General features: G+C 34.7%; 1 protein-coding gene across 2 annotated transcripts in view; it reads left to right on the top strand.

Moving 5' to 3' along the window:
* Positions 1–27,670, top strand: part of ZNF148 (zinc finger protein 148) — a gene marked incomplete at its 5' end in the record, with an annotated part of 65,100 nt that overhangs the window by 19,034 nt on the left and 18,396 nt on the right. Inside the window, 3 exons of one of the 2 annotated variants that reach the window (XM_084230988.1) lie at positions 4,469–4,594; positions 13,270–13,393; positions 14,704–14,787. In XM_084230988.1, coding sequence (XP_084087114.1) covers positions 4,469–4,594; positions 13,270–13,393; positions 14,704–14,787 — 334 coding nt within the window. The remainder of the gene's footprint in view (positions 1–4,468; positions 4,595–13,269; positions 13,394–14,703; positions 14,788–27,670) is intronic. The other variant, XM_084230987.1, reaches the window with a different exon arrangement.

The following is a 27,670-nucleotide window of genomic DNA, read 5'->3' as shown; positions in this document are numbered from 1 at the left end:
GGGGTGAGGAACATTACACGATATAGGAGTCATGCCTCATGACTTTTATAGTCTCAGAGTAGGAGACCCAGAGGGAATGCTTTCATTGGTGTATAAACCAGTGGTCTTAGAGTTTTAGGTGGAGAAATATCTGGGTTTAGTCAAATAATATGAAAGAAAAATGAGTGGGGTGATTGACAGTGTTGATGGTATTTCTTGATTGGTAGTACAAGTGGTATTGAAATTCAGGTCCTCAAATGTGGGCATGAGCCTGCATATAGGACTGGGTAGAATGGGAAAGCATAAATTGTGGGGCAAGAACCGAGAAGTTTGGTTTTTTTTTTTTATTTAAAAATTCTGGTATATTTCCTAGTCTGTTGGTTTTATTGATACTGTCATAGCAAGTCAGTCTCCAAATATTACATATCTGCTGATGCCTGCTTTGGTTAATTATAGTTTGGTTTTGAAAATTTGGTTTTCTTTTAAAGACAGTTCTGAAGAAAAGGGTGGGGCTTCCTTGAGGGTTTAGTCTCAGTGCGATCAAGCTATCAAGCTATGGCCAGCCACTGTGGCATGAGTTTGATTCCCGTCAGGGAGCCAACACACATGGCTCAGCAGACCTCTCCTGTCTCTCCTGCTGCTCCCCTCAGCAGTGTTATTTCAGTAGATCTGCCTGTTCTGCTCCCCACTCTGTGTCTGGTGACTCCTCTCACCACAGCCCCCTCCCGCACCTCTGGTCTACACCCCAGTTCTTGTATGCATACATAAAAATAAATCTTTTTTTTAAAAAAAAAGGGTAGACAACTTAATGAGTTATTTATTTTTTTTTTTTGTCATGCTTAAGAAATTTTCGTGGATTTTTGTAGTCTTTCTTGAGCCAAGGAAGACTTCGGTTTTCCCATACTTTTTCACCTTGCTATTTTTGGCTGTCTTGTTATATCTATGTATTTATGTTTTGGGATTTGTAAACATCTTTTTTAAGTAACTTAGACTGGATCATATAACATAGGAAAAAGGTTTTAATTATCCTATACCCAGCCAAGTTGGCACTTACTTTTAAGGGTAAAACAAAGGTGATGCTATTGAAGAATTCAGAAAATTTATTTTTTGAATTCTCTCTTTGAAAGAATTACTGGAGGACATACTTTAGCTATCCAGGTGATTCTAAAACCATATCTATACTAGTATATCCTCCCTTGTCAAAAATCAACAAGGAAACTAGAAAATAAAACGTCACTTTTCTGTCCTGGAAGATGGACATTTAATAGCATATTTGAGGGTGAGGGGAAAAGGTCACAGATATTACCTAGGTGTTTGTAAAGTTGAAAGGGTACATTAAACAATTTAATGGTAATTAACCTGCTTTGTATATGAATACATTTTCTAATCTTCTGGGGAGAGGAATGGAGAGATGAAGGAGATCTGTCAGTATAACCATAGATAGGAAAAGGTGGGGAGAAAGCAACAGAAAAGTACAGCTGAAAAAGACAACAAGATAAATTAAATAGAAAAAAAGATGGAGAAAAGAAAAAAAGATGGAGAAATTGAGCTCTTTTAAGGACAAACATTTAATCATGTATCATGATGTGAATCTGGAATCTTTCTGTTGAGCCTTTTTCCTTTGGAGGGGGATTATGCATTACATTTCAAAATGCTGGTACTTCTACAGTCACTTTCTATATATGTAGAAATAACTAGAAGGCTCAGATACATGTATTAATCTTTTTCACTGTTTGCACATTAAAGCCACTCCCTTGGTTGTGAATAGATGTTAATTGCAGAACTTATTTGTGAATTTGTCTTACACTTAACTGGATATGTTTACTAAAGAGTTTCTCTGTTTTGTATTGTTGCATGCTGCATTTCCATGGTTTAGTTGCAATTAATAAGCTGACAGAAATGTTTGAACCACTTATTTGTACCCCTGCAAAATGGGGCAGCACAATTAACCAGCTGCTTAGTTTGTTATTTCTCTTATACCTGACCTAAGTAGTTATATTTCAGTAAACATCACTTCAGAAACAGTAGCGTGTCTTTATCCCAAAGCTATGTAAAGGTGATTTTGCTACTTTATAATGTTCCAAATGATAACAAAGAAGGCATAAGTCACTAGTACTGTTCTATAACCTGATAGAATTACTGGCTAAGTACAATGTTTTTGCACCAAGGTTCTCCTTGATTTGTGATTCTTACTTTGCCTACATATTGGGAATTTATGAAGGCTTCCAATTGTTATTTTGCCAGCCTGAAATTCCTGGATTATGTTTTATTTTCCTCATGAACCCCTTCTGATCATCTGTCTTTACACAATCTTTACACCATTAATCTGTAAGATGTCCATAATTGTGATTAGTTGTGTTTTTTAATGTAACCATTGGCACTTTGTACTTCCCAGATTATTATCATTTTTTTAAACCTTGCAAATAATAGAAATTTATTTTTTTTGGGCCTCCCCTGGTGGCGCAGCGGTTGAGCGCTGGGTTACGAAGCTGCCCGCAGCCTCTGCAGTGCCGGTTCGATCCCCGGCTGCTCCCCGGCCACCAGAGGAAGGTCCCACATGGCGCGCAGACCTCTCCTGCCGCCCGCTGCTCCCCTCAGCAGTGTACTTCGGTCCTTCTGCCTGCTCTGCTCCCTGCTCTGGCTCTGGTGAATTCTCTCACCCTCCCGCGCTTCTGACTGTACCCAGTGCTTGTATAAATAAAATAAACAAATAAATAAACAAATAAATCTTAAAAAAAAAAGAAATTTATTTTTAAAAGTTCGGAAGACAGGAAATTAGAGATCAGAATGTCAGCATGGTAGAATGAAGGAAGACCTTCTATGTTGCAGATTGTCGTTGTGTCCTTACATGATGGAAGGGTCAGGGATTTTTAATACATTACATTGCCTGTTGAGTTGAAAGTTTCTTAGTTTAGGATTTGTGTGTTTTCAAGAGTAGAATGAAAATATAGCAGTTAGAAGGACGATTCTCAGTTCTTATGAGAGTCAACACCACTAATTAGCGTACTTAGAACTTTGGTCTGTTTTTTTAAGACAAGCAATTCGTATTTGTGAGAACTGAGATCTAAAGATGGAATGATATTGTGGACATCTTAATGTTTCTTGTAGTATTTTTGTATTTATTATGTAATTAGCATCTTGCCTTATATATAGCAGTAGCCTAAAACCATACATAATTCTATAAACACATACTTGGTAATGGCTGATTTGTTGTAGAGGCCAGGGAAATACAGGCTAAGATGCACTGTCAAAAGTGTTAAGCTTAGGGCCTCCCCGGTGGCGCAGCGGTTGAGCTCTGGGTTGTGAAGCTGCCCGCAGCCTCTGCAGCACCGGTTCGATCCCCTGCTGCTCCCCGGCCACCTGAGGAGGGTCCCACAAGGCACGCAGACCTCTCCTGCCGCCCGCTGCTCCCCTCAGCAGTGTACTTCGGTCCTTCTGCCTGTTCTGTTCCCCGCTCTGGCTCTGGTGAATTCTCTCACCCTCCCACGCTTCTGACTGTACCCAGTGCTTGTATAAATAAATAAATAAATCTTTAAAAAAAAAGTGTTAAGTTTAAAGATGATGAAATTTACATTGTTTGATTGTTGTAGTCTTTTGTGTAGGTTACCTTTTAGCATTTTGTGTTTTTGTGCTATTTCGTAAATTAATGGAAAGCCGGTTGTGATCCCCCTTTGTGTTTTTGGGCCACCCCCAGTTTTTTATGGATTTTTGAAATTCAACTTTTAAAATTTTTTGGTGCTTTTCAGTTTCTTAAATGTGGAAATGAAATTGACATCTGCTTTATTTTGCTAGGCCTTATAATTGTTTTTTTCCAGGTCACCTTTTTTTTTTTCCTTTAAGGAAAGAGTTTTCTCTATGATTATAAAATCATAAATTTTGGGTGTGCATCATTGAAAATCAGCATGTGTTTATAAACTCTATTAAGTTGACCAGTTCAAGTCCAAGTGTATCCTTTACAATATCGTTGTTTACTTAGGTCATTATTAATCTTTTTTTTTCTTGTACATTTTTAGTTTGTTCCTTAATTTATATATTCTTGACTCTTATTTTTCAACTGTCCATTAGTAAATTTTTCAACTGTCCATTAGTAAATTCTATTTATTTATAGAAGAACTGGGGTACAGGCCAGATTTGCCGGAGGGTGAGAGGATTCACCAGAGACAGAGTGGGGAATAGAACAGGCAGACTGACGAAATACACTGCTGAGGGGAGCACCAGGCGAGACAGGAGGGGTTTGCTCACCATGTGGGACCCTCGCTGGCCTGCCGGGATCGAACTGGCACTGCAGAGACTGCGGACAGCTTCACAGTGCTGCGCTCAAACGCCTGTGCCACTGGGGGAGGCCCACATTAGTAAATTCTTAAGTACACTGTTTGCACAAACACACACACAAGTAATCACTCTGGGAATACCTATGTGTAGGTTTAGTAGTATTAAACACGTGGTGACTTTTTGTTTCATTATAAAATTGGCCTTTTTTTTTTAACAGATAAGTGTAAAGCAGGAAATCACTTTTACTGATGTATCTGAGCAACTGATAAGAGACAAAAAGCAAATCAGAGAACCAGTAGACTTACAGAAAAAGAAGAAACGGAAACAACGTTCTCCTGCAAAAGTAAGAGACTATATTAAGGTGGTGGTCCCTAACATCTTAATTGCAAAAATATTTAATATTATGGTTCATCTTACTGGTTAATCTCTCTGGCTGGATCATAAAGCACACATAAGAGTGTCACAGGGCTTAGTAAAGTTGGCATGTTGTAGTAGCCTCACCTAGAGGAGGGAAGGAATGCATGCTTGCATAGACGTGGTGGACCATTGCCTTCAGTTTTTTCACTTCTCTTTCGTCATGTCTTTTTTCGGAGTAAACTTTTCTCATGTTATTTCTTTTTTTAAAAAAAAGATGGTATGAAGTGCCCTTGCTTCTCACACATATTAATTTTGTTTATTTTAACATTAAGGTTTCAGGAAAATCAATATCAATTATTCATCAGGAATCAGGTTGTGGGATACCTGTAAACTAGACTATAAGATCCATAAGGACCTGAACCTTAGTTTATTCATGACTGTATCCCGAGAGCCTGGTATAGTATAGTAGGTAGTATAGGCCCTCAGTAAATACTTTATGTGTAAATGACTAAAGTAGTAAATGGACAAGTGACCCAGAAAAATGCTGTTAGGCTTTGCCTGCTCTTTAGTACAGTGTTCCTCACTGCCCCCACTTTTTCAGTACTCTCTCTCCCTTCAGTACAGTATTAGTTGACTTTATATAGCATTCTGAATTGAATATTTACATTTTTATGGTTAATTTTCATCTTTTGTTCTCTCCCCTCATATAATGAAGGTTTTCTTTAAAAAAATTATATCTCAAGCATAAAGAGATCCTATTTTAAAGGATCGTATATAACATGACCTTTTAATTTTGATGGTTGCTTTTTCCACATTTATGATTTCAATCATTATCATAACCATTATTTGTGTGTTTTATTTACTTCTGACTCAGTGGTATGCTGGAGTCAGCTTGTACTTGCCTGCCAGAACTGATTGCCAAATTTTCGGAAATTTTACGCTTGGTAGCATAAACTTAGCCATGGTGAGACTATTTACTCCATAGAAGTAACAGGTACTTCCCAGTCTCTCTGATACTCTAATTGGTTGTTAAACACTTACCAAAATATCACTGCTTTAGAATATATATAAGTATGTCTACTATAGAAAATTTTGAAAATTATAGAGACTAAAATAATCATAGTCGCATTTCCTGGCATTAATTACCTTAGTTTTCTGCCATTTTCTTCCCTTTCTATCTTTCAAATTTGTGTATGTGTATGGATTGACGTAAGCTCTTCTTTTTAACACTTAAAAGTGTATATAAGCTTGTTCTACATTCCAAAGTATTAATGACTTTTATAAAGGTTTTATTTGTTCTGTAATATATTATTTTTGATATATCACACTATAGTTGTGGTTGCTATGTTGTTGGAAAGTTGTATTCTCTTTGCCTTCATTTTAAATCATGCTGTTCTTAAAATATTTGTGTAAAAATCTTTGTGTACTACTGAATCAGAGGACATGAAGTTTTATAAAGGTTTCTTGATAATGTTATTCATCCAGTAATGTTGTACTAGTTACGTTTCTATTTCTTGTGGAACTAAGGCGTATCTCTCCACACTTACTGGCCCTGAGTATGACTGCTTTTTTTTTAATTTGAGATGGGCATCTCATTATAGTTAATGAAATTTATAATACAAGGAAATTTTAGTTTATTTAGTTACTGGTTATACTAAACTCTGTTGATCATAATTGGTAGCATTTTATATTTGACATTTTTAACTTCTTCCTCCCTCCCTTTCACTCTTTCGCTTCTATTTTCCTTGGGCCTAATGTTTTTTCTCAATAGTTTATATGATACTTTTTTTTGTTATTTATATTAATAAATCAAGTTCTTCACATGTAGAACAATACCAGCTTTTGAGAAAAAAGTTCATTTTTAAACCTCTATATTGATTATGTTACTTTGGGTTCACTGCTGGTGTATGGGGAATCTAAGTCTTTAAAAATTATTTTTATATATATATATATATATATATATATATCTCCACACATATAAACATTCTACATTTTCCTTATTATTTTATTGTCCTTTTTCTGGTACTGTTTTTGAGTAATGTGAAATTCTGACTATTCTTAGGTGTTATGTGGAATCTTAGTGATACGTTATAGGTATTTCTAAATACACATAAAATTTTTACAGTGTGGAAAAAAAAGTTTTTTGCCGTGTAAGGCATTTCCTTTTTTAATTTGAGATAGCTAAAATTCATTTTTAATATTTCTAAGGGTATTTAAGTATATATCTTTGTGTTGCTGGGTGAAATATTTGGTCTCTTCTAAATATTTTGTATATAGGCAAATGTTTTAGGGTAATTTTTGAAGGGAATTCATAGTGACTAGAAATAATGTATGGCAGACAGGAGTGAGCGAAAATTATTTAAAAAATTATTTTTAAATCATCCTTACATGTCACATGCATTGGGACAAAGAATGGTTTTAGACTGTTTTTAAGATCAGTCTATAGTCTCCAGATGAATGATTTTTGTCTTTAGAGTCATAAAACTTTGGGCATAACCAATGAGTTATTTTATATTTCTCAGACATGTGTTTAGAAATTCACATTTCAGATTTTTCATTAGAGTAACTCTGCACTTTGTGGAGAATAAGAAAAACTTATCACGTTTATAAATCATTGTGTTACTTGTTTCAAATTCCCTAAAAGCAATTTGTTCCTCAGTGGACTGTAATTTATTGTAATAAATAATAAATTCTCCCAGTATCTTTTCCAAATCTTGAATTTTACCATTATCAATAATTTGGGTATGTTTCACCACTGTCATATTAGATTGGGAATTTGTACAAGATGTATAACTAAAGTGATAGACTTTTGGTAAAAGTATCAGACCTTTTACAGCTATATAAATGTGGCTCCCTTCAAGATAAGCTTTATAGTGAGAAGTAATATAATGTCATGTTACCTTTAGCTGCCATGGATTTTAAAGAACAATTGCTTTTGAGTTTTTGTCATATGGCACACAGCATAGTCACCTCAAGGTAAATTTGATACTTGAAAGTTGCCAAAATACATTTGGCAACATGTCTAAAGAATAGGGAAATCAGGCTAGGTTATGTTATCTAGGTTAAATTATTTGATAATATGCTATTTTTATTAAAGTAAATTTTCTACACAATAAAAGCCTGTCCCTTTCAAATGTCAAATATTATTTTACATCACTTTGATGGGAATCTTTAATGTGATATTTTTTTCTTTTCAAATTATAGTGCATTTGAACAAGATTCAGCTTTTAATGTCTTGGGGGTGGTGTTGTAAATAATTTTTTTTTTTGTTTGCTCAATTTTTTGTTTGTATTTTAAAGGTAATAATTTTCTTTTCAAATATACAACATGAAACTAAACAATAAAAAACTCCCCCAGACCGTTTTCGTTCATATATAACTAATGTTTTAATTTATCTAGTAACTTTTACCCAAATTTTTAAACTTGAGATCTTAAGAACAGTTTCTATAATAATGTACTTTTTGGATTGCTTCCCCATCAGGTGGTTTGTAAATAATTTTTAAAGGTCATACATATTATAATGAAGCCTTCTGAGAAGACTGATGTCTTAAGGCTTCCTTTCGCCCCCCCCCCCACCCCACTTTGAAAACTCTTGACTGCTAAAACTTTTTTTTCACATTCATAGACAGAAGAGTCTATTTTCTTTCTTTCTTTCTTTCTTTTTTTTAAGATTTTATTTATTTATCCAAGAACTGGGGTACAGGTCAGAGGGGTGGGAGGGTGAGAGAATTCACCAGAGACAGAGCCGGGAGCAAAACAGGCAGACAGACCAAAGACACTGCTGAGGGGAACAGTGGGCGAGACAGGAGAGGTCTGCCGCGCCATGTGGGAATCTCCCTGGCCGGCCAGAAGTCTGTGCTGCAGAGGCTGCGGACAGCTCCACACCTGGGTGCTCAACCCGCTGCACCACCAGGGAGGCCCTCAACTGCTAAAACTTTTAAGTATTTTTTGACTGGTTATCTCTGCTTCTCTCTCTCTCACTTCTTCCTGATGTGCTATTCATTTTTTACATAGCTCCACCAGTGCGAGCACTTAACAGCACTTTCTATTGCCCTTTTAAATCTTGTTTTGTTTTGTTTTAGAGTAGGACTACAGAAAACTAAAGTTATTAGAAATGAATGAAAAGTCTTACTAAACTTAATTCAGTTCAGTCTCACTGCATTCATATCAGTAGTTCTCTCTCCTGGCTCTGATTATAGTCACCTCTAGGGCTTTTCTAGTTGTAAATACCCAGGCCCCATCCCTGCAGATCTTGATCAGGGGATTTTCATTTGTATTTTAGAGTGCATTGTAATTGTAGTATATACTTAAGCTTGAGAATCGCAAATCTTGATACTCGAAGTGTCTGGATACATGAGTTATTACTACCTGACTTTGCTGTTGACTTGTTATGTGTATTAGGAGATAATGTTTCCTACCACAGAAAAATTTTGGGAGGATTGTTGAGTTAACATTCCTCCTTTTTTAGTAGTATATAACAATATTAGCTTAACTCAGTATGGTATACATTTTATAAGTTTCTTCAAACTCTTTAATGATTGAATGAGACAGAGCCAGAATATAATTACTTCTCATTCTGAAATGTATATCCTTCATTATTCTCTTAGCAAATTAATTTATGTGCATATTGTGTGCTGGGATCTTTTATCTGGTGCTGAAGACCGGAATTGGGCTTGCTTGTTGTAACCACTTCAATTTTTCTGAGTAGAAATTGATTATTCAAAGTTATACTCAATTGAGGAAGGAAGACATTCCATAATTCAAATAGATTATAAATTATACAGAGATTTCTTTCCTAGCAATTTATTATCCACTGTTGATTCTCAGGGTGGGAAAATGTGATTTTTTTTAATAGGGTGTAAATTGCATTGATCACATAAAATGAAGAAATAGTAATTAAAAGGGACAGAAAAATAGATATACCAGGCATTTGTCATATGGTATCCTACGTGTTAACTTCTCTGTGGAAGAAATTGCTTTGAAGGTGAAGAACTGATTATCAAACCAGGGATAGGCATATAGAATAGTACTTGAAAGAAAAACAAAGAAAAAAATTAATAAAGTATTCTAGTAGTACTTTATCTAAATTTCCCAGGGAATTATCACTGAGCATTAACTTTTAAAAGTATTTTGATACAAATCTTTTAAAAATATCATATACTTCTTTGCCTAATATTTAGGCAAAGGAAATATTTCCTAATATTTAGGAAACAGGAAATACCTAGTTTTTTCTAAAACTCAAGGTCAGCTGATGCCAAACATTAGTAAATAGATCATGTTTATGATATAGTCTGTACAGTCTGAACTTAACAATTTAAAAATGAAACTGATAATATGTAAAATCTAGTATTGAGAGGCAAAAATCCCAAAGAACAAAAGGAAGTGACAACATGAGGGTGGGCTGTTAGAATGGTAGAGATGTGATGGTTATTGGTTTGAACAATTGTTATTTTGTTATATGTATTCGGGGTTGTACACTTTTTCCTTTTGGATTTGGAGAGAAGAGAGAATTTTGAAAGAAGTCACTCCTAATTCCCAGTTGTGATAAAACAGCTGTGAGAAATCAAACTGTCTTCTCTAAATTGTCTTTTAGGTTTTGGTGGTTTAGAAACAATTTAGGAATGTATACTAAAACTATAATCATTAGTTGAGAACATCTTTTAATAATTTCAGTAATAAATACATGGTATACATAATGTAGATTAGGGGAAATGATGTCTGTCTTTTTAAAAGAGCAACTTTTTTATTGAGGGTTGTCAGTTTTCATTTATTCACTGGCTGTGACCTTTGACAAATGGAAAATCATTAGTTGAACAGATAAGTGTTTATTGCTTTGTTTGAGTAAAATTAGTATATTATTTAAAATAAATATCACCATATATAAGGGTAGCTAACTGGGAACAGATGTGATTCAGAACAAAAAAATATATCTACTAATGGACCATGAAATTAAAAAAGCACATTGAGGAGTTCCTTTGGTATTGCATTTTTTTTTCACTGAAAACTTCCATTTTAAATTTATTATTAGTCAGTTAAGAGAAAAATCAAGTATGTTGAGTATTATTTAGACTATTACTAATTTTTTCATTCTTGATAAAGCCTGATTGCCTAGTCCCTGTAATATTACAGATTTCTCCAAAAGTTTAACTGATAGATTACTTCTACTGGAGATATTACAAGGGTGTGAATAAAAAAAGCTAAGTCTATAACAAGGAAGTAAAATTTGCTTTTAATAATGTGACAATTCTGCTAGTAAGGGACTTTGTTCTTTGCATACCTAACTCTCAATAGCACTGCTTTGTAACTTTGAAAAATGCCACTTTTGGGCAAAACTTTTAAAAAAGTATAAAGTGTTTGGTGTGGATGATAGGCAGCCAACCAAGTCAATAAACATTTATTCTCATTATGTTCCAGAGCCCATTTTGGACACTGAGGTTATATAGAGGTGAATAAAACAGACAAAAGCAGGTGGTTATAGTGAAAGCAGATTACAAATTGGATTAATGAGCCACTGGTACTCAACTGAGGCAAGATGAATTTTACTCTGTTTTTAAAATAAGTTGTTTATTACTCTGGACTAAAAAGGGAAGAAAAAATTGTCTTAGTAGAATTAGGTTTTTCTGTCTTTGAACTTACAAATATGCAAGAGATTTTGGTCTGCTATTCACAAGGCAGTGTTAGTTGTTTTATCCATAAATCCAACTGGTATTAAGGCTTGAGTTCCAAAGAAAGGCATTACCTCTGCTGCTGGGAAACAATGACTTAGAACTCCCTTAACTCTTCATCAAAGGGCTTTGTACGGTTAAGAATTACATCCGTTTCACATTAAGTAATTTGGGCCAGATTTGCTCCTTACAAAGCCTTTCCTTGCAGTTGCTATGCCACAGAAATCCATTTAGTTACCATGTTTTTTGGCAATTGGATCTTGCCTGTTATCACCATATGTGAAAAAAATGGTGCTATCATTTTAATTGTTTCATATAAAATGTTTAGCATCTTTTTATTATTTGTTTTATGTTAGAGATACTTTGAATCACATTTAAAGGTTTTTGTGTCTTTTTTTTGTTTTGCAGACTATTAACTTGCATATTATTTTGTGACTTGGGGGGGTTGAAAACATTTTAGACTGACTGGCCAGAGATGAAACTTTCCATTCCTACTGACTCTCCTTAGGAAACTGTGACACCCACTTCCATTCTCTTGCCAAATGTTCCCTCTGTGACTTTGGTGCATAGACTTTGAAGCACTGTTGACCACATTGGCAGTTTGCCCAGAACCAAATGCCCATTTAATTTGCATGACAATTACTGTTGATTTGCATACAGTGTAGTCTGAACTGTTTTCCTGAATTTAAGTAAAAAAAAGGTTTTTTTTTATTCCTTTTTTCTTACCTCCCTTTTTCTTGGTTTGAGAGAAGATCATAGCTTTGTATTAACAGGTCTTATCACTTTTGAATTAAGTCGTTTCTTAAACTTCTCTGCCTATGTGGCACACAATTTCTTAGCTCTAGCTTTGCCTGACCTCTTATTGTTTCCCTCTTACTTACCTTGCTTCTACTCACCTTATCTCCTAGTTTTCTTCTTATTTTTACATCATGTCCTGTCATCTTTTCTTCTTTTGTCAAAAATGAAAAAAGAAAAAAGCATCATTAATTATTTTCAATATGCCACATGTCTGATGAGAGAGGCAGTATCCAGATCAGGGCCATAGTGCTCTTGCCCTCAAGAAGCCTCCCAAAATAAAGTTGATTTCTTTGTCATTTCTTTTCCTTCCCCATACCTTCTCTAATTTATTTACTCAACACCCATTTTCAGGAATATTTTTAACAACAGTTTGGTAGTCCTCAGATAACCTGAGAGGTTCTAAACTGCTAATTCTACCCTAGGATAATTCAAAAACTTAGTTTCTCTGAATTTTTTTTAAAAGGAGATGTGTAATAGGTAAGCATTTATGTGGTTGTGGTTCCCTCAAAATATTTTAAGTATGTACAATGTAAAGTCTCCCTTTTAGTTTATCTCCTGTCTGCCAAATTCACTAGCCACAACTGAGCTTATGTTTATTTTACGTATCTTCTTCTCAAGTAGTTTTTTTTTTTGCATAGACAATCAAATATATAAATAGTCCTGTATGATGTACTTCCTTGTATAAAAAAATTAGTAAAACTATATACTGGATTCTAAATTTTGTTTTTTGTTTTTTTTAAACTTAGCAATAAATTGGACCTCTTTCCATATAAATTATAAAGAGCTTTCTCACTATACTGACCGATAGTTACATCATGTCTAATACATGACTTTTGTCTTGCATATGTAAGAATTTGAAAATAGAAAATAAAGCTGTGTTCACCCTAGCAGGGAATGCATAAGAAGACTCTTTCAGATACCAGTATGAGAGAGGAGGGGGCAATATGCTGAGATTTTACTTAACCACCTTCCAAGATTTTATCAGTGATGTTACTCACATTGAGTCATGTTGTACTTTCCTACAACTAATGATATAATTACTTTAATAACCTAATAGCCTTCTCAAGATTATTTAGGAAAAAAAATATTTCATAATTTCTGGTGACCATTACTTGCATTAAAAAGCATTATCTTTTTTATAAATTAGTATTATGTTTTAAAAACTTTTCTTTTGTTTTGCCCTCTTTTTTTAAACTAGATTCTTACAATAAATGAGGATGGATCACTTGGTTTGAAAACCCCTAAATCTCACGTTTGTGAGCACTGCAATGCTGCCTTTAGAACGAACTATCACTTACAGAGACATGTCTTCATTCATACAGGTATTTCTTGAATTAGAACGGGCTTATGGCCATTAAAATCATTATCTATGCTATTTTCATCTTCGTGTAAATGTTATTCATTCCTAAAACTGTAGCTAACTTGGCATTTCAAATGAGAGATTTCATAGACAAGAAGTCTATGAAGGAAATCGTAAGGAAATCAGGAAAAACTTTAAGTGAGAAAACAATTAGCATGGATGTGCAAAATTACTTAGTATTAATTGGACATTTATTTGGCTTAAAGTGTTCTGTATAGTGTGAGAAATAAAGAATGTACTTTTAAAAGTCTGTTGATTTTTATTTTTCTACTTAAGATGCCCAGATAGAGACTGAAATATGAATTTGGGAATCAAGATATAAGATGGTAGTTAAAATAGCGAAATTGTAGATAACAGAACTAAAGATTCATGGCAGATCTTTGTAGAAACATACTAGGTATGAAGGTTGAATTGAGGTGGTTGGCAAGAAGCAGGAGAGATAGAGAAATAAGGAGTTTTGATGAACTAGGATAACTGTCCCGGGAGCCAGAAATAGGAAGAATTACGAGGATATGATTAACAGTATCTCAAATTTCAGAGTGGATAGAGAGGGATAGTGACCTGAGTAAATAGCAAGGAGATCAGGAGTTGCTTTTAAGAAAACAAATTATAAAGGTTAAAGCACAAGTAGGTGGTGAAGAATTTGAGACATAGTGTAGCTACTCTATCAAGGTGTGGTAAAAAAGATGGAAGCTGCTAAGGTGGGAGTGTTTCAGGATTTCTAGAAACTAACTTTGCTTAGACAGACCAAAGAATACTTTCCTTTAAGGAAGATCTCTGGCAGAGAGGAAATGTTTGAAAAGACAGAATTTAAAAAAGAAAGGATGGTTTGGAAGTTCTGATGGCTCTTTAGATAATAAGTGAAAGAGCATGGTGGGATGATCACTGATGGAGAAAGAGCAGGGTGGGTGAATCTTCTTTCAGATAAAATGGAAGAAATGTTTGACACATTTCATAACCTGTAGAGTCATTTCTAGGCTAGTGAATTTAAAATCCTATTTTAAATTGCTTTATTTCCTTTTTTTCTCCATGGAAGAATATAGATCATAATTAATCTCATTTTTTGTGTGATTATGAGAATGAATTTTAAAATTTTGAAGAAAATACTTAGAGGAAATAAAATTCTGTTAATGAACAATTTTTAAAAAATTGTATGGATACTTTCAGAATTTTCCAGAATTTGAGCTTCTAAGATTTATCTATCCTCATAAATAGTAACTACAAACTGTATCTTATCCAATAACTAATTTATGGATGTGAAATTATTTTAAGGCGAAAAACCATTTCAATGTAGTCAATGTGACATGCGTTTCATACAGAAGTACCTGCTACAGAGACATGAGAAGATTCATACTGGTGAGTGTTGCCATTTTTACTAGGGTCATTAAAATTGCCATTTCAACTATAAGGAAGAATTTTTAATAAGTAGCAACAGCTGCTGCTGCTTTCATCAGTTTGTTTCTTATGCTTTCTCATAGCTCATTTTTTTTTTCTTCAGTAAATCAGTGGTACCTGTTAAGACTTGGCTTTAATGTCCAAGTTCAATAAATTACTTTGATATAGAGTTTTCATAATAACTTAAAATGTATGTTTAAAGTGACAAAGGGAAGTAAGTTTTGTTCAATAACTGTTTCTTTAAATGTTTAACAAGTTTAGAGTAAGTAAAGTTATCATTCGTATTAATTAGCCTGGGGGAGAATGAAAAACACCTTGAGTCCTAAAATAGTGACACCATTCTCTTTTTTTCCTCCCAATTTCATGTATGTAGCTACTATATATCAACAGAGGTGTAATTTTAAAAAGTTGAAAACTTCCAATTTTTCAGTTGTCAATGATTTAGAAATAAATATTTCAAAAGATCACTATAAAGGAACCCAAACCTTAAAAAGTAAAGTTTCATTTGAGAGCAAACTTCGGTCTACCTTTTGACAAATTTAAAACCAACTTTTATATGTAACTTTGATTTAGTAAATTGTAAAGTGTGATCTTTAATGTATCTAAGCATGGTGAAAAGTTTTTTTAGAATTTATTTCCAGTGTTTTGCTATTTTGTGATAGAATAAAAGCAGAATTGGTGGACTTGTATAGTTGGTTCTTACATTTAAACACAATTGAGAATGATAATGAAAATTTATGAATATTGAAAATATTGCAGTTCTTCATATTTCTCTATATAAGTACTCAAGCAAGTTACCTGCTGGGTGTTATTTAGATGTGTTTTCATGGTACCTGTAGTTATCTGTGAAAGTTTTGTGGGCAATTCATCTTACCACCTTTTCTTTCTGCCTGGTAACTTTATTTGTCCTTAAGAAAGAAGCATGAATGTGACTGGTTTGCTTAAATAAAGCTTGAACTGTGCAGCACATCTGTATACTTTGATGTCCTACTTTTTGAAAGCTTATTATGCACATCACACATTTTAGTTTCTTAAGCAAACATTTATTAATCATTTCTATATAATAAATAAAACCTGATCAGATAATGATAAATGCATTTTGTATGTTTTTAATCCTGTTAAAATTTGATTTACTCATTCAGAAATATACCAAACCTGCAGTATTTCTCAGATAGCAGAAATACAAAAATATAAGGCATTTTCCTTGGAGTTTATATTTTAATGGGAGAGAAACTTGTAAACAAGTATAGTATAGTAAGTATTGTAAGGTTCTGCACAAAATGCTGTTGTGCCTTGAGGAAGAGCCAGATATACTCTGTTGGTGATTACATAGGGAAGACAACATAGAAAAAACTACAGGTTTAGTTAGAGAGAGAGAGAGAGAGAGAGAGAGAGAGAGAGAGTGTGTGTGTGTGTGTGTGTGTATGTGTACCTAAAAATAGATTTTTGAAACAATACTTACCCTTATTTTAGTCCTTATTTGTTTTCTGTTGAATATCCTTTTTTAAAAGTACTGGTCATAATCCTGTAAATGCACTCTCTGGAAAAACAGTTACACTAGGGTAAGGCACATCTTGGATTTAAAGTAGGGTATAGTGGGTAATTAATACTGATTACCAATCAATATCCAATAACTTATATTGTGCTAAATGTTTTATGGAATATCGCATTTAGTCCACAAATTAATCTTGAAAAAGAGAAGCTATTACTTTTCTTTGTATTTTAGATGAGGAAGTAGGATGCACATGGGAGTTAAGAAGCTTTTAAAAAATTTATGTAATCTATGATGGAATCAAGATTCCAGCTCAAGTCTCAGTGATTCCAGAGTTTACATGTGAAATTACTAGCTGTGCAGAATGGAACTAGAAGCAAAATAGTATCTTAGGACTTTTGAGTTTTTCTCCTGTGCCAGTTACAACTTTGTTTTCCTATGACTACATGTTTAGTACAATCTAAAAGGGGTAGATGCAAAGAACAGAGTTGTTATGTTATAGAGAATACTTTAGAAGACAGGAACTGAGAGGAAGTAGGGCAAGCCAGGCACTATATAGGGAAAAGTTTCTTTTGAAGAGAACCTAATTTTGTCCCATTTCTCCACCCCTCTCATATCCCCCCATTCCCCTCCCCCAGGAGAAACTGATATTAGAGGAATATGTTTTCCTTTACTTTATTTACTGTTCTGACTGTTCTTTCTTTCATGTTTTAAATGACTTTTACTTTTGGAGGGAAAAGGTTTTATACATGTTTTTTCCATTTTAACATTGTCAAGAAGGTAATGAGTTACCTATCAGCTGATCCTCAGAAGTTTTAGGTGAGAAGAATTTCCAGTTCTTACAGATTGCATTTTTCTTAATAGCCTCTCTCAACCTGAAATCTCATATTGTCTCCCTTAGTTTTCTACCCCTCAGGCCCATTCTCTGTCACTTGCAGCATGTTAAAAAAAAATATTACCTGCTTGATTATTCTTGCTACCAATAGAGAAATCTTCTGTGTCTTTTAAAAATCAAAAACCTGGCCTGATTGGGGTTTTTTTTTTTTTTAATAGAGGCATGTTTATTTATTTATTTATTTATTTGTTTGTTTATACATGCGCTGGGTACAGTCAGAAGCACGGAGGGTGAGAGAATTCACCAGAGCCAGAGCGGGGAGCAGAGCAGACAGAAGGACCAAAGTAGACTGCTGAGGGGAGCAGCGGGTGGCAGGAGAGGTCTGCACACCATGTGGGACCCTCCTCCGGTGGCCGGGGAGCAGCCGGGGATTGAACTGGTGCCGCTGAGGCTGCGGGCAGCTTCGCAACCCAGCGCTCAACCGCTGCGCCACCGGGGAGGCCCCTGATTGGGTTTTCAAGTAGAAAAATTTAAACTCATCCTGAATAGAAAATCCTGTCTCCTAAATTTAGGCTAGCCTATAAAATATCATTTTAGGGGAGAGCACTTTTTCATCCAAAGACTGACCCCTGAAATTCCTGCTAAAGCTTATCCTTTAGCCTAAGACATAGGAAACTGTCAAAATGCAAATATCCTCAGGACTGCTGTGTTTGGCAGTTAGGGGCCATTTATATCTCATTGTGAGTGTATTATAGATCCTTAAGTATATAACACACAGAGAAAGTAAGGACTTGAAGCCAGTGTTGAAGATAATAATCCTATTGATCATTTTGTTTAGGGTCAGGATTACTGCTCTGATACATACCAAGATTAAACATTCACTGTCACTGGTAGATTTACAGTGTTATCAGGGCTTTTTATATAAGGTTCCTTTTCCTTTGGCTTTCAAAGCTATCCAGAATAAATGTTAGAATGACATAACCAATTGTATTCTTTTCTAGTTACTTTGTAACCACTGACCTCTTAAGGAAAGGACAGTCTTATGGGGTGGGGTGGGGGGGGCAGTGTGGCTTTAGGGAGTAAAGCACTTAAGTATAATTTGCAATATTTTAACTCTCTAAATTCTTCTAAATAATAAGCCATAGAACATCTATCTTGATACTGTTATAACAAATTATGGTTGCCTTTTATAGGTGTGGCAGGTTTCATAATTTTTTTGTTTCAATTGTAAAAATGTTGTGAAACCATTTCTGTAGATAGGGAAGTATTTTCCTCCCCAAATAAAAAAGATTTTGAAAATAAACCAAATCATTCAGAATTATGCATATTCATTAATTTTCCATAAAGTTCTTTTTTTTTTTTTAAAGCTCTCGATTCTTAAATATGTATAGTTCTTTAGATAAAAATGTAGTAAGAAACACTGGAAAACCTATCCTCTTGAGTTAGCATTCTTCATGCCTGAGAACATATTGATCTTTTTTTCCTCTTGATTCTGCTGTTATTCACAGCCATGTTAAATAGCTGAGTAACATTATTATTATGTTTAAACCAGTTGGGCTAGTGGGGTGGCTTTAGAGAATGTTGATTCACCTTTGACTAAAATAACTCAGCACTTGTTATTTCCTTCAGTTTGGTTCAATTATTAATAAACCTCAGTTTTCTTCTCATTTTTGGAAGCCCTAATTTATAGTTGATTAGTTATAAGAGAGATGTCTTATTGAAAAAATGTTACAGACCTAGTTAGAGTTTAACTCTTATTTGTGAAAATGAAGGCACTGAATACTTTCTATGCTACAGAGAATGTTGCCTTTCTTATGAGCTCCTGGCAATTATAATTGCTGAAACCAGACAGCACTGGCATGGTAGAACCTGCCAAAAAAGATTAAGATGGGGAAGTATAGATTGCTGTGACTGACATCCTCTGGTTTAACAAAGCTCTCGGTTACTAGATCTTTTTTTTCCTCTGCAAAACTGTTAATCATAAAAATTGAAAAATTTGAATACACTTAAAACACATAAAAACTTAACACCATAGAATTTCTTTTGAAGTTCTGTGTTTTTGAGCCCAGCTGTAGGTACTGTATCCACCTGGGTCGGTGGGAGGTGAGTAGCCTACAGCATTTGCTGTAGTGTAGAGGAGTTTATCCTTTAATTCCAAATGCAGTTCAGATCCTTTCCTTGTTGGATTAACAAGTGAAATCAGTAATGGTGAAAATTAAATGGGGAATGGAGTACAAGGGCTACCTGGTATCTGTAGATAACTGTGTGAAATTGCAGCTTTCAAATATAGAATGATACATAGATGGAGTATTGTCTGGACATCTGGGTGAAATTTTAATAAGGTATAATAATGCCCTTTAACACCCTAATTATGCAATAAAGCAGTAAAGATAAAGAAGAAATCACATACACACATACACCATATACCATACTTTTAAAAAAATATTTATTTATTTATGCATATAAGAGCTGGGGTACAGGCCAGAGATGCAAGGTGGGGGGTGAGAAGTTTCACCAGAGACAAAGCAGGGAACAGAATAGGCAGACTGACTGAAAATACACTGCTGAAGTGAAGGGAGCAGTGGGCAAGACAGGAGGGGTCTGCTTCACCATGTGGGTTTCTCTCTGGCCAGCAGGGGATCGAACTCTGCAGAGGCTGTGGATTGCTTCATAGTGCGGTGCTTAACCCCTTATGCCACCAGGGAGGCCCACACAATATACCATACTTTTAAAAGATAGTTTTTGGGGAGAGAATCAGAGAAGTCACCTAGAAAATTGGCTCCATTTAATGTCTTAGAGTTAAAATATAGAGAATCAGTGGCTCTATCATGAAAGCTCCCTAGTTTTAAAGTTTGCCATTTGCTTTGACAAGTTTGTCATATAATAAATTGGGAATCTCTTGAAGTGGTCTTTCTCTTAATGTATAATCTCTGAATGAATGAACATAGTGACCCCCAGTTTGTTAAATCTTACATAAAGATGACAGACAACCTGTGCTTTAGAAATTCAGATAAAATAAACCTGTGAGGGTACAGATTGGTGACTTTGATGCAAGAGGTAGAACTTAAATGTTCCTGTGAATTAGATTTAGAGTTTGTAGTCCATGTGTTGCATGGAAGTCAAATGTCATGACAGAAACTATAGGTGATAGAGCAGAAGCATGGAGGAAACCAGAAGAAAAAAATCTGCAGTGCACTGAAGTTGGGAATCTTTGGGTAAGGCTGTGTAAACAAATATATAGGTAATTAGTTGAGAAATACACAAGGAGTAGCAAGTTCAAAATCAAGCAGACTAGACAGTTTAGATTTTAGAATTATTACTGGTCAAATCTTTATGTCAATGTGAGGAATACAGATTTAGCTTGCAATCATATAAAATACAAGGATATTTAGTTGCTATGTTGGAAGAATATTATGGTTTTCTAAAGAAACTAAATATGGGAAATGTTGCTTTTTTATTAACTACTATATCTAATATAAAATTATAATTTATTTAGATAATTGAAAATTTATTAATCAAGTTTACTTTGAGCATTTAACGATTCATAAATAAATGAAACATTAAACTTCAAGGAATGTAATATTACTTCAGTTCTGACCAGTTTATGAAAAAGTAGGCAAAATTTGTTAACCACTGAATGTTACAGTGAAATAAAGAAAGTGACGTTTTCTGAACTTTAGATCCTCTTAATTTTCGAACAATAGAGGAGACACTAAATTACTGAAAAAGAACGTACATATTTAACTTAATACATAGTAATTTGTCTTAGTTATTCCTGATACGAGTTTTTTCTTTATGATGCTTTGATTTTTTCAAAATCACTTTCATAACTTTAGAAAACATGATGAGTATGAAGCAAGGTAAGTTTCTTACTCTTTTACTTGTTAGTTTGCTTTCTTTTAATAGGGGCTCTCCCCTGTTTACTGCCCCCCCCCACAATTATTTTATATTCTGCAGAAGATGAAACATTAAAACAGTTTAGTATGGATTCATATTTTGATTTAGAATCCTTTGACAACATATTCTTGAACTTCAGTATCTAAGACTTTCAGGTTTCTCTAGTATTTGCTGCCTTTTGACAACTACCACTACTTATTATTTTATAACCCAGTTGAATGGATGCCTTCATGACGTTTCAAATCTTGAATTAAGTTTTCAGATATTTGGATTTGCTGACAACACAGTTTTTCATTTGATTGATTTAATGACATTTCAGTTTAAAATGTATTTTTTTTTTAGGGCTTTTGGCAAAAGAATGACAATGTACTTTGTTTCATACATGGTCATAATGAAAAAATAGGATTTAGGATGTTCAGGGCAATCTAAATTTACTTAATGAAGTTATTCTTCTTTTTCTGGATACTTTAAAAAGCTTTAAGCAGGAATCTAGAAAACTTAAATGAGGAACCAGGAAAAAGAATAACTATAAGAAAGAAAATATCAAAATTGACAAACAACTATGAACCAGAGACACTCTATGGGGGGGGTGGGGGGCGGGGAAAGGAGGGATTGGGGTCAAAATAAGGGGGTTGTAATTGTATGGGGAATATAAAAATAAAATTTAAATAATAAAAAATAAAAAGCTTTAGATGTTACCTCTGAAAAGCCATCGGTATAAATACTACTTTTTATTTTCCTCTGTGCACATTATTGGTTATCAGTACAAATACTTTCTACTTTTTATTTTCCTCTGTTTTGTCTACTCTTCACAACTGTATAAAATAGATGGTAGACACATTAACAAATAGTTTATTCTCACACACACCCTAGATATTTTCATCACTCTGTGGTCTTTACAGAGCTTCGTTGATTCTTCCTTACTCAGATTTCATTATCTGTTTTGATTTTGACTTTTTAAGGACACTGGAAGAATGACTGCTGAAGTTCTTTCAATGTGCTTTGAGTGAGTGATTGGTATAGATTAGGATGAATTTTATTATTTTTTTTGCTTGTCTATATTTTAATAATTTTCCCATTCAGTGATGTCTTTATTTATAATGAAATTTTATTGATTTGGGCTTCCCTGGTGATACATTAGGTTATGTGTCAACACTATGAATATATTTGCAGCTACTACAGCACCAGTTTGATCCCAGGCCAGGGAGTGGGGACCCACATGGCACAACAGACCTCTCCTGACTTGCCCCCTGCTCCCCTCAGCATTGTATTTCAGTTGATCCGCCTGTTCTGCTCCCTACTCTGTCTCTGGTGAATCCGCTCATCCCCCCTGCACCTCTGGCCTACACCTCTTATATGCATAAATAAATCTTTAAAATAAAGAACAAATTTTATTGATTTATCGTTCATTTCAGAAGTATATTATTGGAATGTATAGCTTCATTCATTGACGTGTTTATGTTTCGCTCATCTACCACCAAATTTCTAGTGCCATCTCAATGTACATCTTAAATTATTCCACAAATATATATTCAGTCAGTTTTTAATTACCTTAGGGGGATTGACCAGATTGTAGATTATTTGAAATTTAGATAATTGCAATTGTGAAAAATAAAATAGTAACATGGAACGAGCAGCATATTTATTGTTATTATTTGAAGCCAAATAGTATTTTATATAGGTCTGTTGTGTTTAGGTAATGAAGGAACTTTCTTCATCCTTGAGAATGAATCAGATTTGTTTCTTGCTTTTTGTCATTGGATAGAAAGAAGGGAAATTGTATATAATCAGTGTAACTCTAGAGTCTTGAGAGAGGGTATGATTGTAGAAAAAAATCTGCCTGTTTTTAAGACTTTTTTTAAAAAATAAGAATTGGGGAAAATAGATGATAGACTCATGGGAACCTGGAACTGAAAGGTATTGTTTTAAAATGTTAGGATTCAGTATCATTTGCAAGGGTTTCCTTTATGCAGAAGCCATATATATAAACTTTAGGGACTAGGCAGGAGACATTTTTGAGGCTGTTATTAAAGAGGTGAGATGTTAAGTAAAAATACAGAAAGGGGGTGATTATTACAAGGAAGGTAGAGACAACCTTTCTGGATGCTCTGAAAATTTGAGTGGTGCACTAATGTCACTTGGGCTACTCATGATACTAAAAAGAAAGATAGCAGCCAAGAGGTAGTGGGTAAATTTTGTTCGTTTCTCCCTGTGTGTTTCTTGTGATGTTTTGTGTTTCTAAGCCGTTGCATTTGCATTATTTGTACATTTGGATGACTATTCTTTTTTTTTCCTTTTTTTTTTTAATAGAGGCATGTTTTATTTATTTATTTGTTTGTTTGTTTGTTTTGTTTATACATGCACTGGGTATAGTCAGAAGCGCGGGAGGGTGAGAGAATTCACCAGAGCCAGAGCTGGGAGCAGAGCAGGCAGAAGGACCGAAGTTCACTGCTGAGGGGAGCAGCGGGCGGCAGGAGAGGTCTGCACGCCATGTGGGACCCTCCTCCGGTGGCCAGGGAGCAGCCGGGGATCGAACCGGCGCCGCAGAGGCTGCGCGGGCAGCTTCGCAACCCAGCGCTCAACCGCTGCACCACCAGGGAGGCCCTGGATGACTATTCTTGAACAGTGAATGTGTTCTTGAGCATTGGCTATGATTTAAGTTTAAGTTATTATTGTGCTGAATTGAGAGTTGCTTTTGGAACACTCTGGATTTCTTTGTTGAACAGTGTTTGGGGTTTAGATTAAAAAAATTTTTTTCCCAGTGCAAGAAGGGAATTTATGAAACTAATCCCAATCAACAATTGCTTTTATGATGAGATTTCTTAGGATTGTTGCTATCATCAAAGTGATGAGGGCCTGAACTTAGGAGCCAGACATTAAAACTAAAAATAGAATGAAAATGAAAGGCATTGCAGAAGAGAATAACTATAGGTGAAATTTAATAACAGCTTAATAAGGAGGAACTAAAGTAACAAAACTGGTGTAAGACAATGGTTTTTAAATTTTTATTGTAGAACCCTGGTTTTAAAACAAAATTCTGCATGGGAGCAGTATCAATCGTCTACTAAAAAAACAGGGCAAAGTGATTTCAAGTGGTTTCTTTGACTTTTTAAAAATTGCATTTTTTATTGAGTTGATGTTAGTTTATAGCACTATATATTATTTAAAGTTATAAATTCACACCTCTTGAGGTGTATGTTACCAGCTTGCTTTGGCTCTTGATGAGTTGACAGATATTACCAATAGTTCTCAGTCATTATTTATTCAAGGAGTCAACTCTATGTTTGATGTGACTGAAGAATTGAATATTTTCAAATTAGAATTAAGCAGTTAAGTGGTTACATGGTATGTGAATTAAATCATAAGGTTTTTTTTCCCCCTGAAGACTATTTTCTAGTAACTTGAGTAAATATTTCAGTATAATCTGAAGGGACTGCACTAAGATGTGTTAAAACTGATGCTTGAAAAAATATGTGTGGAGCAGAGAATGGTTTAGTCGGCCTCATTTGCAAAGTTTGAGGGAATGTGAAACTTTTAAAGCTTATGGATATTTATTGTATTATTCATGAATAGTACTTTGTGGAAAACATTTGAATATATTATGTATCATTGAACCAGTACTGTCAATAGCAAGCTTCATTTATTCTATTGGATTTAGTGGTCATTTATTCCATGAAAGTTTATCTCCTATAGAAGCTGAATGCCCAGAGTTTCCCTACTATATGATAGTTTAATGTCTTAGAATTGGTAAAATTGTGAGTTTTGAATGTGGAGCCAAGGTTAACATTTTCTTAACAAGGGGAACCACTCTCAACCACCATTGAAGACTGAAGAATGGTTTTAGAAATGAACTTTTGCTGAGGACTTGAAGTGTTTCTTAATAAATTTAATATTACAAGGGGAAACAGTACTGATAAGTGAAACTTCTACAGTGGTAAAGTCATTTTGACAACTGTTAATGTGGTTGTGTTGGGGGGAAAGGGTGTCCTGAATAAACTCCATAAACACGGGTTTTATGAACTCCACCCCCCACCCCAGACCAAAGAGATCCAAAGCACCAAGGACTGCAAATCCATGTCATCACCACTGAGAGGAGGATTTCTGGGCACTAAGGGTGGAGTTAAGTAGCCAGGTGTGGTGTATGACATGTGGGCCTTGGGGCTTGGTTTTTTTTGCCAGCCTTCAGCATGATATTGGGGTCCCAGCTTAGCAGAACTGGTAGGATGAATTCACCAATTTCTCTTTCTCTCCCTCTCTCTCTCCCCTCCCCCCTCTCTCCTCTCCCCCTCCATCTGTCTCTCCCTCTCCCTCCCTCCCCACTCCCCACCTCCCCTGGGGGGGGGGGGCACCATTATTTCTTTTTTCCCCTTTTTGTAAGTAAACCCTTTATTAACCTTTTTGTGTGTGTGCCTGCAGTTGAGTCTCATTATAAGTCTTGTTTAAGCATGCAGATGAAGACCCCCACTCAGGCCAACCCATTTCACATTGGGGTTGCCCTGTAACAGTTGAAATATAGAATGCTTTCCACGTTGTTGAAAGTTAGAAAACAGGAAGCAGTATAATCATTCTCAAACAGATCTGGAGTAGAAACATTTTCTTTGCTCAAGCTACACTTTCATCAAGTTTTGGACCTTGATGCAAGTGTAAAGGAAGTTTTTACATTTGAAAATCTTTTTACATTTGAAAATTACTCCACTAGTCTTCAGTTGGAAGTAATTAATATGCAATGCAATGGCATGCTAAATGGCAAATATCAAATGAATCTAACAATTTTATAAATGCATCTCAAGTGATGACTAATGCTTAATCAAAATTATTTTTTCACGGGTTGATATCAATACCTGTTTTTGTGACAAGACAATTTCAAAGATAGACTACACAAATCTCATTGCATGTAGTCATTAGCAGATAAGCATTTGTAATCAGTTTTGATCATGGGAAACCCTGACTTTGAACTCTATTCAGTGAAATACTACCTCCTTATATTAAAAAAAAAAATCCAGTCTTCCATATACATTTGTATTATGAAAAATTATACTTTTTTTTATTAGTAGTGTTACTGTCTTTTGAATTTCATCAACTGAAATATGTAGAATTTTCCTTCAGCTATAGCATCTTTGATTTTACCGCTTTGCCCACAAAGCTCAGTATATTTACTATTTGGCCTTTTATAGGAAAAGTTTGCTGAACCCTGTGAAAGATTATTCTTTTGACTATCCTATACTCTCTTATTTCTTAGACCTCTGCTTTGTTGGTAACGTGGTCATTCATTTTACCTCACAATTGGCCATATCCTTAGGACTAGTGTTACCAAACTCCAGTTTCTTCATGATTTGAGTTTCTCATTTTCCAAGCACTGCCTCCTATCACTCCTGTTTATGTCTTCTATTATTTCTTGTACTTAGGTTTCTGTAATCTTTTGTCTCCACCAGGACTTGCAGCCCTGTGATTCTTCATAGTTTTTAGTATCCTTTATTTTCTTTTTCTCTTCACTTTTCTCCATCTAGTTTTAAATTCTATCATCATTTACCATGATCACTTATACCTTTTGCTCTTTCTCATACATGGTTCCAGTTGACTAAATTACAATTTTGGGAAATTTATTCCCCTTGCTGAAATAAAACAAGAATTCTATTGAGCTGGTTTTAAACTTTTAAGTGGGCCCTTACTGTTGGTCAGAAGTCATTTCCTTAGTCTGTTCAGTCTTCCCCTCATCCAAATGGATCCATAGTTCAGCCCATGGGTCAATTCCACTGCATGTGTATTATTATAACTAAAATTTTATTGGTCATACCTACTTCTTTAACTAATGTGGAGGGCCTGTTTCTTCCAACCACAGCAGAGTTGAGTAAATGACAAATTAAATAGCCCTCAAAGACTAAAATATTTACTATCTGGTGTTTTACAGAAAAAGTTTGCCAATCTTTCTCCCAAACAAAATTTCTTATTTTGTCCTTTCCATAAATTTTCCAACATTTCCTCCTACCTTCTTACTGCTTCGTATGCCAGTGTGAAAATCAAAATATTTGAGACAACTTGAACACATTCCTAGTACCTTGTCTGTTCATCCACGAATTGGGAACCTTTGAGCTTTTGGAGGAAAATGGACTGATTGTGATTTATTTTGTTTTTCTAAGTACAGGCAAACCATGGTGATATTGCAGGTTAGCTCTAGATGATTGCAGTAAAGCAAGTATCACCATAAAGCAGATTGCATGATTTTTTTTTGGTTTCCCAGTGCATGTAAAAGTTATGTTTAGACTGTACTATAGTCTGTTAAGTGTGCAATAGCATTGTCTAAAAATATCACCATACATCCCTTAATTAAAAGTGGCACAGATACATGAAATGAACATGTGCTGTTAGAAAACTGGTATTGATAGCTTTGCTCAATACCAGATTGCCATAAATCGTCAACTTGCATATAAGAACACATTATCAGCCAGGTGCAGTAGAGCCCAATAAAGCAAGATATGCCTATATTGAGGAATTTTTTGATGTTTTATGTAGAAAATGCATATGGATAGTTTATGTTTTCGTCTTAAGGGAAATATATTTTGTTGACTTAAAATATCTTTTTTCCATTATTTTAAATTAAGGTGTAATTTATTTATAATGGT

Source organism: Talpa europaea (genome assembly GCF_964194135.1).
Source record: "Talpa europaea genome assembly, chromosome: 4".
Taxonomy (NCBI): domain Eukaryota; kingdom Metazoa; phylum Chordata; class Mammalia; order Eulipotyphla; family Talpidae; genus Talpa; species Talpa europaea.
Note: the sequence above shows the minus strand (reverse complement) of the source record. Positions and strands in the feature narration are given on the sequence as shown.